Below are 17631 nucleotides of genomic sequence, written 5' to 3' on the forward strand. Positions count from 1 at the left end.
ATGTAAAGATGGCATGTATTGCTCTTAAGAAAGAGATAACATATCACTCCTGATGAACTAGTTCTGATTTATTGTAACTTCATGTGCACTTATATGAGCCTCACTATCTGTAGCTAAAAGATACCGTAAAAACTGGAATATAGGTCGAATTAAAAAAAAACTTAATAAAAAAAATGTGGAAGTCTCGCAACAATGTGCAGCTGAAGTCTAAAGCCTCCATTGCCATCATGAGCATCAGCAGCAGCGCTGTTGGGCAAGGATAGGCAAGGCCTACAGTGTTCTAGCAACGCCATTTTGCCTTGGTTATTTGCTGCCAGTTTTCTCTTTTTCTCATTTTATTTCTTTAAGAAATAAGTGGTAGACGACGGCGGTTTACAATAGGATTTAAGAAAAAAGTTATTGAGTATGCCAAAGTGCACGGCAACCTGGCGGCACAACGAGAATTGGGTGCATCGGAGAAAAGTGTCCGATACTGGAGGAGCCGAAACCAGCGCATCATGTCTTGCAGTAACAAAAAAAAAAAATTGTTTCGTGGAGGGACTGCAGTGCACCCCCCAACTGGAAATGCCTACTTGCCGAATTCGTCCGGGAGATAGTGCACGAGTCTGGGCTAACGAGGGTGCAATTCAAAGGATCACCATCGTGGGTGGCCGATTTATGAAGAGAAAGGGCATTGGATGGAACGGAAGATGATGCACTCTGGGACGTTACTAGTCAAAAACGGATGTCGTCGGACTCGAGTTTGGACGAGTCTGAGTGACAGCGCTTTGTGGCCTTCTGACGTTTAACTGCACAGGATTAGTGTCCAAATAACGTCACCACATTGGAGCTGGTTGCGTCGCGTATTTACCAAGGTAATTGTGCACCGTGATACTTTCGGATTTTTAAAAATTTCTTTTTTGGAGATACAAAGTTTGGGGGGTGGACCTATATTCCGGTCTGACGTATATTCCGTTTTTACAGTACACACTACAAAATGTTGCCTGTGTAGGTGCTCAGAAAGTGACTTTGAACCATTAATTTCTTTCTTGGATTTTGCTAAATGAACGTAGTAGTTGATTTTCGGGTTATGCAGAAGGAAAAAAAAAACGATTGAAATAATGCCATATGCACTCTTGTTATACACCAGAACACAACGAGCTCAGTGCGTGCTGCCATATTGAAAAGCGCGTCACGCCATCTGTTGCAAGCGTGGGGAAGCGACATCTATGCACTGCCACGTGAGGAGACGCTCCGTAAATGAAACTCAAAACTGCACAACCCGAGTCGGGCTGTAAGGATGTTTTGCACACTTTCTCTCCTGGAATTTCGTGCTGATTTTATGTGAAATGTCGAGGACACCTTCCTCGACAGTCCGGAATGTCCACAGCACGTGCATAGCAGATTTCGGAAGCAACTTCATCAGATACATACTATTGGTGCTTATCAGGTGCATAGAAGCAGTTGGCAATTCACGATTTCTTCGAAAGGTCTGATCAGCAGTGAATGGGCAATAAACTTCTGGACCTTACACCTCTGCTTTCTTTTCATTACGTGCAGTTAGTGTTTAAAAACACCTAGAAATTTTTAAATGTGTTAAAATCAATGCCTAATCATAATGTGTGGTGTCATTTCACCCAGAGTCATCTATCTGAGAACTTCTGACAATTCAAACTTCTTGATAATTGAAATAATATTGAGTGGTCTTTTCGAGTTTGAATTAATGAGAGTCAACTGTAGGTGTTTTGGCTGATCAGGTAATTTTAATCGAATTACTAAATTCTACTCCAATATCAATTCTATATAATTGAGAGTTCTGTGGGTTTCCGGGTGATAGAGCAGTGTTTACAGTGTGATCTAAAGGTCATGCGTTCGATTCCGGCTGCAACGGTCACATTTCGATGGAGGTGAAATGCCAGAGGCCAGCGTACTGGTTGATGTCGATGCACATTAAAGAACTCCAGATGGTCGTATTTTCCAGAGCTCTCCACGACAGCGTCTCTCATAATCATATCCTGATTTTTGAAGGAAAAACCCCAGGTGTTATTATTAATAGAAAGTTCTGTGGAGTGATTGTGAACAAACTTTCTTTGGATAATTGGCTGCATAGTTTGTTCAACAAACATGCAGCGGATTGTCCAAACTGTGAAAAATAGATAAGTCATTCTCTTGATATGTTGAATTTCATGGTCATATGCTGCTTTTCATGGAGGTTCACCCGCCCTCGAAATTCTTCAGTTCTGCTTGTGTATATATGCACATACACACATCATCATCAAGTATGGTTACTGGGAGGCAGTAGCCTCGTCAGAATGACGAACCCAGTAACCAAGTATGGTTACTGGGATGCATTAGTCTCGTCGGAATGACGAACCTAGAAACAATGTACAGAAATTATTGGGAAACTTCATCTGGTCTAAATTCATCCAGAGCACTTTGCTGGGCTAGTCTGTTCATGTTCATGTACAAGCCACAAAAATGTGGCTGTTTTGCACGACAAAAGAACGAGGGAAGGGGTCAAGGGGAGTTCAAACTTTTGACTATTTATTCATCATATCCTGCATAAAAATTTATTGGCACAGACATATGGACTAAGCTAGGCCTACATTGTGGTGTGGGCTCGTTGTATGCCTTTACTGTGCATATCTGTGCCTATAAATTTCAATGCAGGATGAAATGAATAAACAGTCTGAAGTTCATGCTTCTCTTGACTCCTTCTCTTGTTATTTTATCTTGCAAAACACCCATATTTTTGTGGCTTGTACATGTTCTACATTACCACTCGCAGTGTCGCTGTAGCTTTTGAGACTATAATATCCATTTTACAATGGGGTCCAGAAGTTTGTCTTGAAGTAATCCAGAAGTACATCTTAGTTTTATCTCATACTGAAGTCACCGTGCAGGAAAAGAATAATGCTTTAACTATGTGGGCATGTCTCTCTCATTTTTATCTGTGTTTCAAGCTTGTGCTATCATCCAGGTGGCTATTGTGAAATATCTGAAATATGGAGCCACATATTCGCTTTATATGGCTGGATGTCCATTGTAGAAAATTGTAACACCGTTCATGAACCTATACTTAATGCAGAACAGTGCCTAGAGCTTCACCGTGGTCAAGGCATGGAAATCTACTGGAGGGACAACTACATCTGTCCTTCAGAGGATGACTACATCACAATGGTTAAACGAAGTAAGTTTCCTATTTGTCTTTTGCAGTGACAAAGCTGGTGGAAATTAGTTTAATAAACCAGCAGTTGAATATAAACAACACTTGTTACGTTACATTCCTGCAACCTTTTCTTCCACTTTTTTTCTATTATGTTACACATGAACTAGCCCATTGTTGCACTCTTTTGCAAACAACAAAAGGTAGAACTGAGAGCTTTTTTTTTGTTAGCTGTGGTTTTCTTAAGGCCAGCTGTATGCACAGAACACCATTTTACAACGTTGATTCCAATTCAAGCTGCCAAAAAGTTCTGAAGGATTGATATCATATGTTTACAGTGCCATCTGTATGTTTCAAAAACACACCAACTTGTCCTCCTTTTTCATTCTTTTTTTTTGCCAGCAAATGCTTACAGGGATTCTTCCTTTTTTTGCCAGCAAATCTTACAGGGATACAAAGACTTTAGCGCGGTTATTTCTGCGCTCTTTACCTTCAGTTTTCATTCCAAGGTCTGTTTAGGTCGCCATGTTGGCTATTGCTTGCATGTATGCACATATGTGGGGGCATAGGGATGTATTTTGGATTTGTCTCTAAAGCGAGTTTTTGTTACATTAGGAAATACTGTTGTCTGTCACGTTTTTAATCTCTCAAGTGACCACTTGATATGCAGCTGTTTATTGCCCACAGGGTTCAATTACTGCTGTTTACAAGCAACTGCACTATTGCTAAACAAATTAAGCCGCTGTATATGAAATGTGCTACTGTGTCTCTGCGTTTGTTTTCTTTGAATCCAAAAGTTGATGATTGACTGTTGGTGGCAATGAGATGAATTATTACCAGAAATTTCTAATACTTGTGGTTCTTATGATCGGTGCACTACAACAGAGTTTTTTTGCATGTGCTCAAACACTCCTGATTACACAATAGCTGGGTACACCAACTTCTTTGCTTCAAGCGAGCTGAGCAGCAATTCCTTTGGTGCGAACTACTGCCAAAATGTGACAGTAATGTTGTGTGTGTGTGTATTTTTAAGCCTGGGAAACATATTTAAACCTTTGCATATTTATTATTAATGTAATATATATTCCTGTTTTTTTTATTATTCATTTATAAGCAGTACCTTTATACTCATGGAAAAAATCTTTGTCATCTATGGTCACTGTAGGAAAGTAAGAGCAATTTTTTTCATGAGGCTGCTGTGAAGATCTTCAATCTGCAACTAAAAAAAAAAATCGACGCTGTGGGGTCGCATTTGTAGAAAAAATTTCTCTCTCGAAGGTTAGGCCTAATTAAACCAAACCAGTTCCTACATGCATACATGCTAACTCTCTTGATGTGGCCAGACGACGCATGCATTCTGACCAATCCTCCAGATTGTACAGGCATGGCCATAAATCTCTAAGAAAAAAAAGCAGCGTAAACCCCACTGCAATAAACAAAATAACATGTACTATTCTAAATTTCTTGGCTTTGAGGAGCCCCAACATTTAAAGGAACACTAAAAAGCAAAACGATTCTTCGTGTATTGGTAAAGTACTATTTCACAATCTTGAGAACACCACCTTACTGCGACAAGACGTTTAGTAAGTGAGAATATGTGCGAAAGGAAAACAGAGGCAGAGACGCTACCTTGAGAATCCTGCACCAAACGATGTGAGGTCAAAAATTTTGAAAGCTTCTTCTGTGTCCTATGTAGCTTCTAATTGATAAAAATAAAGTACATTGTCATCTATGGGTGCCATAGAACTAGCATATGAAGTTGCAGAAAATTTCACAGAGCCCATATTGCAAAAATACAAAGAAAAATGCATTTTGAAATTTCGGATGTTGGACATGGAAATTTAGGTGCAAAATTTAAAAATGAAACTTCAGCCTCCATTGTCTCTGCTGATAATGAACTTGCGATGGTGAAACTTGTGTTAGAGTTGTCAGCGTGCAGTTCATCAATCTAAACCAAGTGATTGTTTCTGTTTAGTGTCCCTTTAACTATCCCAAGGGGGGCTGTGGTATTCTTTCCCTCTCCTGATCAATACAGTTGAAGGAGGTGCCTCTAGTTCTGCTTTTAATCAAAGGAGCATTTCCCCCTCTTTTGCCTGTGGCCTTTGTTAATGCAGTTAGCCATGTTTTATTTTTGTTGTGACTTGCTGCAACGCATGCCTACCATTAGGGCAATAGTGATGAAATAGGGGTCTGGAGACTCTGGGGGTCTGCAAAACCCATTGTTTGGGGGGGGGAGGAAATAGCTTTTTGTGAGGCACATCATGTCCACTCACAGCGGCCGTCTTCGATTATTTTTTCGTATGCTTCATTGCATAACATGCTTGAATTGTGGCCAGGCAGACTTAGGTCTTCTATACTCCATGAGATGGTCGTAAAGCTTTTGTTGTAGTTTTCTACGAGATATGCATGCGAGCATACTTCTTTAGGCTTGCATGCTTGAAGAGAAAACATAGCTAGGAACAGGTTGAATACAAGCTGTTGAGAGAGAATTGGCATGACACTTTAGTTTGATCATTGTTTGCCGGGGGAAAATAAAAGGCACCCATTTCATGCTGCCCATGACCATCCTTCACCCACCGTGCCTTTATTCAGGGGGTGTAGTCGAGGGAGGGTTGGGGTTTCAGCCCTCTTCTCCTCAATTTTTTCAAATTTCCTTGCATATATATATATATATATATATATATATATATATGGCGCAACGGGAGCGTTGTCAACAAGGATAAATATATTTATTTCCCAACAGTTTCGGGAGGGGTCCTCCCTTCATCAGGGGATGAGTTATACTAACATGAACTTCCAAACTTTGTTGCTGCCGCGTCCCTCTCGCCTTGGAAGATGTTTGTGAGAGTGAGAGAACTAAAAAAAAAGAAAGAAAAAAAAGAGAAGAAAAAAGACGAAAAGAATAAAAGGGAAAAAAGAAAAAAAAAGTAAAACATCTCTTTCTTACTTTCTTTTTTTTTCTCTTTTTTCCCTTTTATTCTTTTCATCTTTTTTCTTCTATTTTTTCTTTTTTTTCTTTTTTTCTTTTAGTTCTCTCTCACTCTTGCAAACATCTTCCAAGGCGAGAGGGACGCGGCAGCAACGAAGTTTGGAAGTTCATGTTAGTATAACTCATCCCCTGATGAAGGGAGGACCCCTCCCGAAACTGTTGGAAAATAAATATATTTATCCTTGTTGACAACGCTCCCGTTGTGCCATATCCCATACCTTCAAGAAGACTAACTGGCCCATTGAATTATTAGTCCCACTATATATATATATATATATATATATATATATATATATATATATATATATATATGTGTGTGTGTGTGTGTGTGTGTGTGCGCGCGCGTGCACACACACACACACACAAATACACATGCATAAACATACATAAAGTATGGCTGAATTTCCCTTCTCCCAAAAAGATTTCTGGCTATGCGTCTGCTTTCTCTGTTTGCAAGGGGTCCCTCATCACGTTGGTCTCCGCAAGGGGTCCCCAAAACATCTATTGCTAAGTACTGCTGCATCAGAATTTTATTTTAGGCCCTGCAGGACATAAACAGTCTTCTAGCAAATGAAGTGTCGTATGCACAGTGGTCTATATTAGTTTCCAAGATGTCAAACGTCTTGTGCAATAGTTTCTTAAGTCACCTTCATCACAGTACAGTACTCACAGATTTGAAAAGCAAAAATTTAAGGCCAAGTAACGTACTATCTGTGTCGAATGAAGCCCGAACAGTGGTAAGTCTTCGTGACAGTGTAGTGCGTGCCGTCTAGTTATCACCATTGACAGGTGTGCGCATCCTGTTTGGCAGCTCTGCAGATATATATGCGTGCGTGCCTGTCTATTATGTTAAGTGGACAGGCACACTATACCACCGTGAAGGCTTGCCGCTGTTTGGGTTTCATTTGACCCAGATAGTACATGCATTTACAGTTTATGTCATATTAGTGTACTTTTGACTCGAACACTTGCATTAGAGCCAACGTTATATTTAGTGGCCATATTTGCAACGACACAGCACAGTTGTCATGAGAAATGGTTCAAAATAGTCATCAGAAAAAAAACTTATGTTGTGATGTACAATAAGAACAGAAGTGCACAATATGTTAGAGAATTCACTTTGTCCTTTAATCATGCACACATGCACATACAGTGTTGTTATGAGAACCAGTAGGATCACTAATGCCTGAAAAGTCTGCTGGCAGTCAATAAAAGCTGTTTATGACTTTGCTGCAATTTTATGAAAAAATTAAGAAAAACATGGGAGGGCTTTCGTTCATTGCATTGTTCTAAATATCGTGATGCTGGTGGGACATTAAATCTTCGAGTACACTTTGTCATGTATTCCTTTAGAGGTGCTGAAACTTTCGTTGGCAGGTGTTTGTAGCTGTTTCAGCATGAAAAGGACACTAAGAAAAAAAATAATTTTTCTTATGTTAGTGAGTTGCTTTTTCAGAGTACCAAAATCACCACACTTGCTGTGGAAAGACTCTTTGTAAGCGAGAAAAGGCACAAAAAGGAAGTGTAGGGGGTGATGTCATACATTTCAGTGGCATCCACTAAAGCCTATGTAGTTCTTAATCGGTAAATACGAAGTACGCTGACCTCTGAAGGGGCCACAGACTTGACGTGCTAAATTTGTGGAAGTTTCATTGAGCCACTGTCACCCAAATGCAGCAAATATACTTGGAAGTCTATGATACAGTGCACAAAGCATATCTGCCAGGTCTCCCAGATTTGGACCGTTTCTTTCGTTTGTATGGTTGTCATGAAATTTTCTCGGAAATTGAAGTTTCTGTTCGTGACCTGGCTGCATTGACAAAAATGCAGGTCAATCCGCTCCAGGCTTTTTTGCAAACCTACTGCATTTTATTATTTAGGAGGCATTCATCTAAACATACGTTAGAATCTCCGTGATTCTAAACTACGGCAGATACGAATTCGGGAAATTCCTCAGCCAAATACGCTGTGGCCATTGGGCCAAAATTCAAATGTTCTGAACACTTTTCCTAATCGCGGTGGGTGATATGAACTTTAGTACCGAAACCGCTGAACGAAAGCGAAGAGCAGTGTGCTCGAAACTTCGGAAGTACGCGTGCGACCAATGCACTCACTGTCTTCTACAGTGCCTGTGGTTGTAATTGCCACAACCGCTGGGGATGAAACCGCAGTTGTTCTTGACATGCTCATGTATGGCGACGACGTTACTCACAGAACTCTGAAAGTGTGCGCGCGTCCAACGCTCGACTAGTCAAAGCAATGCTGCTTTCCGCAAGCTCTGTGGAAAAAACCGCAGCAGATGCGATCATAGATAGCATAAAACGACTTAGTTTTGAAGGCTTAGCTCATGCACGCAGATTGATAAACAACCGTTTGCGGCGACCGCCGTGCACAAAGCCGCGGTCGTGGTGACGCGATGGCGATGTACGAGCTTTGAGGGCACACGGGACAGGAATGCCAAAAGGCTAGAAGCCTTTTTTTATTCCTGTCCGAAGAATCTAGCAGTGAGCAAAGGTTTGACCAACGCTTTCGCGATAGCCAGCTGCGCCGTGCCGCCTGTTCACGTGTGTCCCAGTAAGACATTCGCAAGTTGTTTTGACGGAAAAGGTTTTGCTAGTCGTTTTGATGACGCAAAATTTTGGGAGTATTTGCGCTCCCCCTTTGAGACTCTGTCTTCATTGAAAACCCTCCCCTCATGCGTTCGGCTACGCCATCATAAGACCGCGATGCCGATGTTTGCGCTTTCAATTGGGACTCCCGCTTTGCTCTTATTTTTCATGATGTCTTTCTGTTAGTTTTTTTTTTTGGTGCAAAAAAATGGCGGAAATAACTTGGTGTGACTCCCCTGCCATTGTGGAAATCTCCTGGATTCAGAATTCTTGAACTTGCCAAGTACAGCAAAGGGTTTACCATAGGTGTGAAATTTAAAAACGAAGCTTTGGCTTTGATTTTCACTTCAATCAATAAGCTTATGATGTTAAAATTAATGACGTTAGATTGTACACTTGCTCAAAGCCATGATGGTTTTGATGACCTTGCTACGGGAGTGATCGTGGACTTATCAGCCACATCAACTGCACCTATGCCCAAAGGGTAACCTGTGGTACAATGTAAAATGGTACTTTCATTAGTGTCCAGGTGGCAGTTTTATCGAAATGAACTGCACGCAATGGTACAATGATTTGCATATCAGAAGCGGTTTTCACTGTATTCTTTTGGGTTGTGCAATGATTGATCGTAGCTGCGCAAAACATAGGAGTTAATATTGTCACGGGGTCGTGACGTGGCCGAAAACAGGATACTTTGTGTTGGGATTTAACAGTTTATTTGGGCGAACCTGTGCCCGGCAAACGGAAAGTCCGATTACAGTAGCAGCAGTCTTGCACAGATAGCAGTGAACGCAGTGTCGGCCGTCGATCAACTACTGACAAGCGGTGAAGCGCGTCGGCATTTATACTCTTGCCGACGAATGTTCTAGCGTTATCGCTGGCGGTGGCGTAGGTTCCAGAATAATCTGTACAGTTCGCAGAGTAGGTGTGATGTTATCGAAATGATCTACTACAGTCCGGAAGCTTCTCGAAAACTGCAGGCGCGGTTTGCACTGAGAATTTGTAGTGTTTTGGGATGATAACAAAACTTGGGAAATGGAACGTGGCATTATGAAACGTTTATTACGTTATTATGATCGATTCGCAACTCCAGAAAACACTCCATGTGCTGGCAACAGTGGTCGAAAAAACAAAGGTGGTTGAGCTTAACAGGGTGAATACAGCATTTTTGCCCTGCCCTGTGTTGAAGTTTCTTGATTGTGGCATTGAATCGCTTTGCTTCGTCAAAGGTGAAAGGTTGCTGGCTGCCTCATTCTCATCGGCATAAAGGATTTTACTCTCCAAACAGCCGAAATAGTGGCACTGTACACACAAAAATTGAGTCTCTTCGGTAAACTGCATCAGAATTACTTCAAGTAGAAGCTATCTAGCGAGTATGAGGTTGAAGAAGGCAACTGCTCATGTGCAGTGGGCCTCTCTGAAAGCTGCTAGCACTTTTGCGCTGCATGCAACAGTGCTATAGGTAAGGCCTTAACAGTTTCCAAGGTAATTATGCTGTGACTTGTGCTGCCGATCAGATGTGTCCCACCGAGTTCTCTTGTCTCGTCAAAAGCAGAATACGCATGTCGTTTAATTGATCACAGAATGGAGCTATGCCTGGGCCAGTGTGTCTCGAGATAAGGCAAATCGTTGTTTTGATTGTAATAGAAGTGCTCCTTTCTTTTTGTTCGTGATTCATGTTAACTTCTAATGAATAAGGTCGTGTGCTTCCGAACACTCGCTTGTTTGTGTTGGCAATAGGTGATATTCGAAACAGATACATGCACGCACACTACGCATGCTACGAATGCACGGACATGATATAAATATAAATAAATATATATACATACAAACATACGTACATGCACGCTATGCATGCGAAAACCTCGCACGTGCATTTGTATGCAAGCATATTCACACATTAGAAGTCGAAAGCTTTCGGGGGAAAGCATTACAGCAGCTTAATTTGAGATTGAATAGCACTATGCCTTGTACAAAAGCATATGCAAGAAATACAGTCGCACATGTATAGCGAAAAATTTTCTAAATCACGTGCTTTTATAAACGAAAGTATACTCCGTGCTTAGAGAAGCCAGAATGTTGATTAGAATGAACACATGCTAAATAACGGTGTACTCACGAGGAGAATTAAGTCGTCATGAGCGAACTGATTAGAACTAACTACCGTAGTGTCCTTCACCTTCTTTCAAATGCATAAGTTTCTGATTGGTGCCGTTCTCTGTCGTGCATCGCCTGCATCCTTCAAGAAGTGATACAACGATGCATTGCCATGTTTCCTTTGTGATGCCACTCATTACGGCACACTGCATTGGTCTTTGGACATAACTTTCTTCTCTTTTAAGCTCGATGTGTGGCTTGGCGAAAATAAAGGAACTATGCAGCTGCTTCTCAATGCATGCAACCTGGTGACATGTCTCCTTTTAAGGTTGGCCCTGTTAGCTCCGTTTCCTGGCGCGGCCGCTAGGTGGTGAGCGCTTAGTTGGAGTCCCGAATAGTGAACACTCCAACAACAGTTGACGTTGCGCGATATGTTGTAGGGTCTTTCTCGTAAGCTGTCTTATGCAGTGGCATAGCTCTATGGTAGAATACATGACTACCACGCAGAATGTGTAGGCTTTATTTGAGCTGTAACCATGATTTTCATTCTTTCCGTCCTTCTGATTTTTCCCCCATCTACATCACTAACCACGCCTGCCCCACATTTTCTGTGGCACAAGCTCCATAACGCAATCGCGGGAATATTTTTTGAAATTTTGTCATTGCTGTCCTAATTCGATACAAAGTGTCAATCACCTCTGGCTCATACCCGCATTCCGTGGGGTGCGCATATGTACCACACATAACTGAATAAAAAGATTTCATGACGAACGTGACAAGTATCTCATAGTACTCATTAAATTATCTATTCATAGTGTTCGTAATACACTAATGCCCTCTCATGCAGATTTCGGTACGTGTAAAGTTAAAGACGCGACCACAAAATTGCCCAGTAGGAGGTGGCTACACAAATGTAGAGCTATGTAGATAGGAACGCTGAAAGTGCCTGCAGTTGGCTAAGAAATACTTTGCATTTAATATTATAAATACAGTTTAACAACAATGTACCGCTTCCATTAAGTTTTTACAAAATTACGCCCATAGAACACCATGCATTATGTACCTCAATACTATAACAAAGCGTGCCTATGAGTGGTTTCAATATAACAAAGTTTTAGAATAATTATGTGAATTGGAAATTTTATTGACTTAGTTATGATATTTAAGTACCGTGGGCACTCTTTTTGGTGTCAGTTTCATAATTGGAAAGCCTTCAAGTTGGCTGCACAGCTCTTTCAGGAGCTTTTTATATAAAAATATTTTTGCTCAGCTAAATATCTTTAGCACCACCTTTAAACTACTCATTTGCTTCATCCTTGTTAGATCAATAATTAAAAAAATTATTTTTATCCTTTTGTTAATTATGCACATTATTGCCGGTCTAGGCAATCTTATGGCAACAATGTCACCATAATTTGTCTTATTTTAAATGTTTTGTCCATCTCATTCATCTATTGAGAAACACCCAGTATTTCACACATAAACATACTTGCATTGTTGTCGGTAACAGTGACTGAATACTCTGGGGTGCCAGAAATTCAAAACCTAAGCTTTCGTTGCTCATGGTGCTCAGTTTTGGCATCAGCACTTAAAATGAACAGGGCACAGGACTGTATACCGTGCCTCTAATTACCCAACTGTGTGCCAAGTCTTTGCAGCAGTTTATCTTTTTTATATCCTGTGCCCTGTTGTGATGATGTCATATTCTTCTGAAACAGATTGTGATAGTAGGTTATGCTGCTTTTCAAAATCTGCAGAACCATACTGTAGTTGGTGTGCTTGGACCTTATGGGATGCCTTGAGAATGTGCTATAATTGGATGAAATTGAAGCATTTGGGATGACTTTTTCTTAAGCTATCTGTTGATGGCAGGCATTTATTGTGGCCATTCACAGTGTTCTGCTTATTTTCTCTAGAAACTGGTGGCCTTTTTGGACTGGCTGTGCGGCTTATGCAACTTTTTAGTGAAAACAAGAGGTAAGACATAGCCTAGTTGTTTGCCCAATGATGAGGTGGGCGTTTAAGTTGTTTTACAGTGAAGTTGTATATGCCTAAGGGATTTGTCTGTTTATGTATAGAAAGCCCTAGTGCCCTCCAGGCAGCAATGGAAGAATTGCTTGTATTGAAGCATTAAAGTCGAACACCTGGCACCCTCTATGAAGTGCTAGAAGGAACTAATTCATTAGAATAGAATAAAAAAAGATTGTTGCCAATGCTGGCATTTGAACCGAGGCCCCAACTCTCCGAAGGCGAGTGTGCTTACTGTTAAACTACACACCCATCTTCGCAAAATTCGAATATAGCTAACCCATATGAATTCCTTTTATTTTCTGCCACTTTGGTTAGGACTCTAAGAATGCAAACAATAAGCAACACTGGTAATGTCAGCAGTGCAAACAGCTGTCTTGGCTCAACAGCAAAAATAACAAGAACTACCTAGGGCCTTCATATTTGCATTCATTATACTGGCCTTGGAAGGACGTCCTCTCAGTGTTGCATTTGTGTTCTGAGGTCAAGGCAACTCCAGCGATTTTTTTTTGAGGTCAGTGGATCTCAAATTTTCTGGGTACATTCCATTGAACATTGCTGTCATTTTTGCCAAATTACTGGCTGGAGAGATTAGAAGATTCTGTATTAATGAAATTTATTGATTGCCCAGACTCTCACAACTGTCGGCAGTATTGTGTGACATCATTCAGGGCAAAACAACAGAAGTGACGGAATCAAGGTGCCAATAAAGCATATGCTGTACACTAGGCAACAATCGTATGTTTGGTAAACACATCATTCGTTGGGCAAGCGAATTTCAGTTCTTTGAGGGCATGCGTGCAATGGGTGGTAAATGGTGTCATGCTGTGGGCTCCACACAGTTATCCTTAACAGTCACGAAACACTCACAGTCAACAATTATCCTGTGTCTTCATAGTAGAGTGTCTTAGCTGGCAATGCCGGTTTGCCACTTGTAAAGTACAATAATGCCAAACTGGCTGAAGAGTGTACATGTACGAACATTGCTTTACGGAAACACTTTCCATCCTCCATGACTGGGTCAATCTTTATTATTATGTGTTGTGTGCAAGATGGCTCGTACATGGCTTATACTAAATTTCGCTGACCCTACTGTCGTGATGTCAAACGCCGTTATCTACAAACTTATGCATTCTTCTCGGAGCTATCTTTAACAGCTTTAGTTTGCAAACTTCCTAAGAGTCGACATTTTACACAATCGCAACAGCCACAAACTTGACCGCCTGGACAGATGATGCCATCTAGCTGGGAAATGCCCAACCAGGAGAGCACATACCTAAGCACGTGTGTCCTACTTTGTTGTAAAGGAAGAGCAATTCTAGTTGGCCTCCAGATGCATTCTAACTGCAGCTGTCATTGAGAGCTCAAAAGAGCTTGTGCACGTGGCACAGGCAGTCGCAGATGTGGTACTGCTGTTGCAGCGCTAAGAGAGAGCTTTCCGCCGAGAGTCAGCTCTTTGCTGCTTTTGCAGCTCTCATACTCCCTGCTGGTGGAACCTGCATGCTTTGCATGATTTTTGGTTTTTACTACTTTTACGTGATGCAAAAAAACAATTGCTCTATTGGGTTTCGGTTTCTGTGCTGCGTTTTTTCCTTACTGAAAATTATTGTCCAATTTCTCGAGTGTGTATACTATCACACCTGTAACAGGAGCATCTCGGAAGCATTGAAGCGTCATTGAAGCATTACTGCTTTAGTTGGCCTTTAAAAACCAACTCCAGCAATTTTTTCACAATATAAGAGTAATCATGCTTTTATACTCCCGAGACACTCTTGTCAAATTCCCGATAGCTGAAAATGCTCAGCCACTTCAAGAATAATTTTAATAAGCAAAAAGGCATAATACCGAAACTGAAACCCAAACGAGTGTACAGTCTACACATGACGTACTATTTGGTAAGAACCGGAAATGTTGAAAGGCATGCCGGTCCTGCCAGCACAGAGTTGGAAAACTCTTAAAGCCGGGAAGAGCAGAGGCTCCAAGGATAGGTGACCATGCTGCGCTATGTCTGTGACTAATTATTTTATGTGCACAAGCTCTCCAAAGCTGTCAGACAATGACAGCTGCAATTTGGATGCATTTAAAGGTCAACAAGCATCGCTGTTTTTCTTTGATTAAGTAGAACATATTTTCCTTGCTTGCCTTATTGCGCATAACATCGACGTTTAGTACCACTTGTCCAGGCCATTCAAGTCTGTGGCTGGGGCGATGGGCTAAAATGTATGATTAAGCTCGTGTCAAGAAGTTCAGCCTCAAACTAGGACTTGAATATTGTCGTGGAAAGAGGGCATAAGTTTGTCAATTACAGTATGACTTCAATTATATAATTATTAATATTGTGAGCGCAACAAGCGAATGACTCTTTATTCTCTTTGTAATCATCATCACCTGTACATCTTCTTCATCTAAGAATATCATCACCAGCGTGATTGAGCTCGAGCCTGGCCGAATAAACCGGTTCCTCACAAGTGGTGGACTGTGCTTTTCGTTCCCTCAAGTCCTCTCGCCCGTTCTCGCTGGAGCTCCGCTCGGGTCGTCGCATACAACCCCCTGCCATGGCGGCCCAAGAAAACCCTGGCCCATCCAACGTCGCCGTCTTACTGCAGCCACCGCCACCCGCTCCGCCCAACAACACTCGCCTGCGTGATCCACCTGTGTTTTCCGGTCTCCGAGGCGATGATGTCGAAGACTGGATCAAGAACTACGACCTCGTCAGCGATTTGAACAGGTGGGACAATCCACACAAGTTGCGCAGCGTCCCATTTTACTTGTCCGATGTTGCGAAAACTTGGTTCTGGAACCACCACCCGGATCTTCCCGACTGGGACACTTTCGAGCAGCAAATTCGTCAGGTATTTGGTGCCCCTGCAGTTCGCACTGAGGCAGCAAAGAAGAAACTCGCTCAACGCACGCAGCTGCCGGGTGAATCTTACACCTCTTATATTGAGGGTGTCCTTGCACTGTGCAAGCGAGTTAACCCCGGCATGTCTCAAAACGACCAAATACGCCACATTATTAAAGGCATTAACACCGTCGCCTTTAACGCCCTCGCCACGCAAAATCCTGCCACCACCCAGGACGTGATAACCATCTGTCAGCGACTTGACGAGCTTCAGTCTCTTCGCCTTTGCTACGATGCCACCGACGTTCGTTTGCCTGCACCTCTCGACTTGCGCGCGCTTATTCGCGACATCGTTCGTGAAGAGCTGCACGGGCGCTGCTCTTCCTGTGCTGCAGAAGTTACTTTGCCTCCTGAAAAAGATAGCTTGCGAGACCTGATTAAACAAGAGATCGCCTCCGCATCGCGTGCGACGTGTTCCAACAGTCCCTGCGTGCGCCAGACGCGCACGTACGCCGAAGTTGCCGCGCTCTCTGCCGCACCCACCGTTTCTGTGCCTACAACAGCAGACCATACGCCTGTGGCTTCGTTATCACCGCCAGTGCGTGCACCACCTTACTACGCACCTCAGCGCCCACCTCGACCAACCTGTTACTACTGCGGCTATCGAGGACATATCGCTCGGTTTTGTCGAAGGCGCCAACAAGACGAGCAACGCGGCTACGCTCCCGAAGAACATCGAAGCTTCCGTCCGACCATGAACTACTTACGGCCACCCTCCCGATCGTCCTATTACCGTTCACCGTCACCTACTTACCACACGGACATGCCTGGGAATTCCCGTACTTCTCGCCGCAGGTCGCCTTCGCCAGGTCGCCGTTCAGTGTCGCCTCTACGGCCCGCCTCCCATTCCACGAACGCCCACGCGGAAAACTCCCCAATGCAGTTTTAGGAGGGGAAACTGCATCCCTTGGACAGCTAACAATTCCTCCAGAGCGGCCATCGAATTTGATAGTAGTGTTTGTAGAAGGTGTACGTGTTGAGGCTCTTGTAGACACTGGCGCTGCCGTTTCGATTATTCGTGCTGATTTTTGTTCCCGCCTTCGAAAAGTCACCACACCTTATGGCGGCCCACCTCTACGTGCGGCAACCAACGCTCTCATTCGTCCACTTGCACAGTGTACCGTTCGTGTCTGCATAGAAGGCATTCGTCATCACATTGTTTTCGCGGTATTTCGTGAGTGCACCCACGCTCTCATTCTTGGGCGGGATTTCTTGTCTTCTGCGTCCGCTTTCATATCATGTCATCAGCGCCTCCTGCATCTAAACGCCACTGACTCTTCTCCGCTTGAACAAGATGGACGCATCCGCCTTGTCACCAAGTCAGATTATGTACTTCGGCCATACATCGAAGAAATTATAAGTGTTAATTGCACCGACATTGTGGATGGCGACGTACTAATTCTCCCTTATGGTCATACCCTACGTAGGGGCATTGTGATCACACCGGGGCTTATTCGCTTCTTCGATGGGTGTACGTACCTAACCGCCATAAATCAAACGCCCGAGAGTGTACTGCTCCCCTGTGGCTCAACAGTATCTTGCGCGGTCGACAGTGAGCCTGTTGCGATTGTTACTTTTCCGAACAACAACCACAACGATGTTCCGAAGTCGCAATCATTGCCATTCAATGCCTCTGCCACACCTGTGTCGGCGACAATAAGCAATGACTTAACACCTGATCAAACTGAAGATTTGCTCGCCCTGTTAAATAGACACCGTTCTCTATTTGACGTCAACTCGCCCGCCCTAAGCATGACTACCACCGCTACTCACAGCATCCAGACTGACGGCTCTCGTATTGTACATCGGCGTCCATATCGCGTGTCTCAGGCAGAACGCAAGATCATCGAGGAAAACGTCT

The 17631-nt window shown here is 42.8% G+C and overlaps 1 protein-coding gene across 4 annotated transcripts in view; it reads left to right on the forward strand.

The window, feature by feature from the left end:
- The window catches only part of qm (geranylgeranyl pyrophosphate synthase quemao), a 54372-nt gene that overhangs the window by 12068 nt on the left and 24673 nt on the right, over positions 1-17631 (forward strand). For all 4 annotated transcript variants that reach the window (XR_012887170.1, XM_037435902.2, XM_037435904.2 and 1 more), the window contains 2 exons: positions 3068-3169; positions 12757-12817. Coding sequence is in view for 3 of the 4 variants with exons in the window: in XM_037435902.2 (XP_037291799.2) it covers positions 3068-3169; positions 12757-12817 (163 nt within the window). In the remaining variant the exon portion in view is untranslated. The remainder of the gene's footprint in view (positions 1-3067; positions 3170-12756; positions 12818-17631) is intronic.

The sequence above is a fragment of the Rhipicephalus microplus genome, chromosome X (assembly GCF_043290135.1).
Source record: "Rhipicephalus microplus isolate Deutch F79 chromosome X, USDA_Rmic, whole genome shotgun sequence".
Classification (NCBI taxonomy): domain Eukaryota; kingdom Metazoa; phylum Arthropoda; class Arachnida; order Ixodida; family Ixodidae; genus Rhipicephalus; species Rhipicephalus microplus.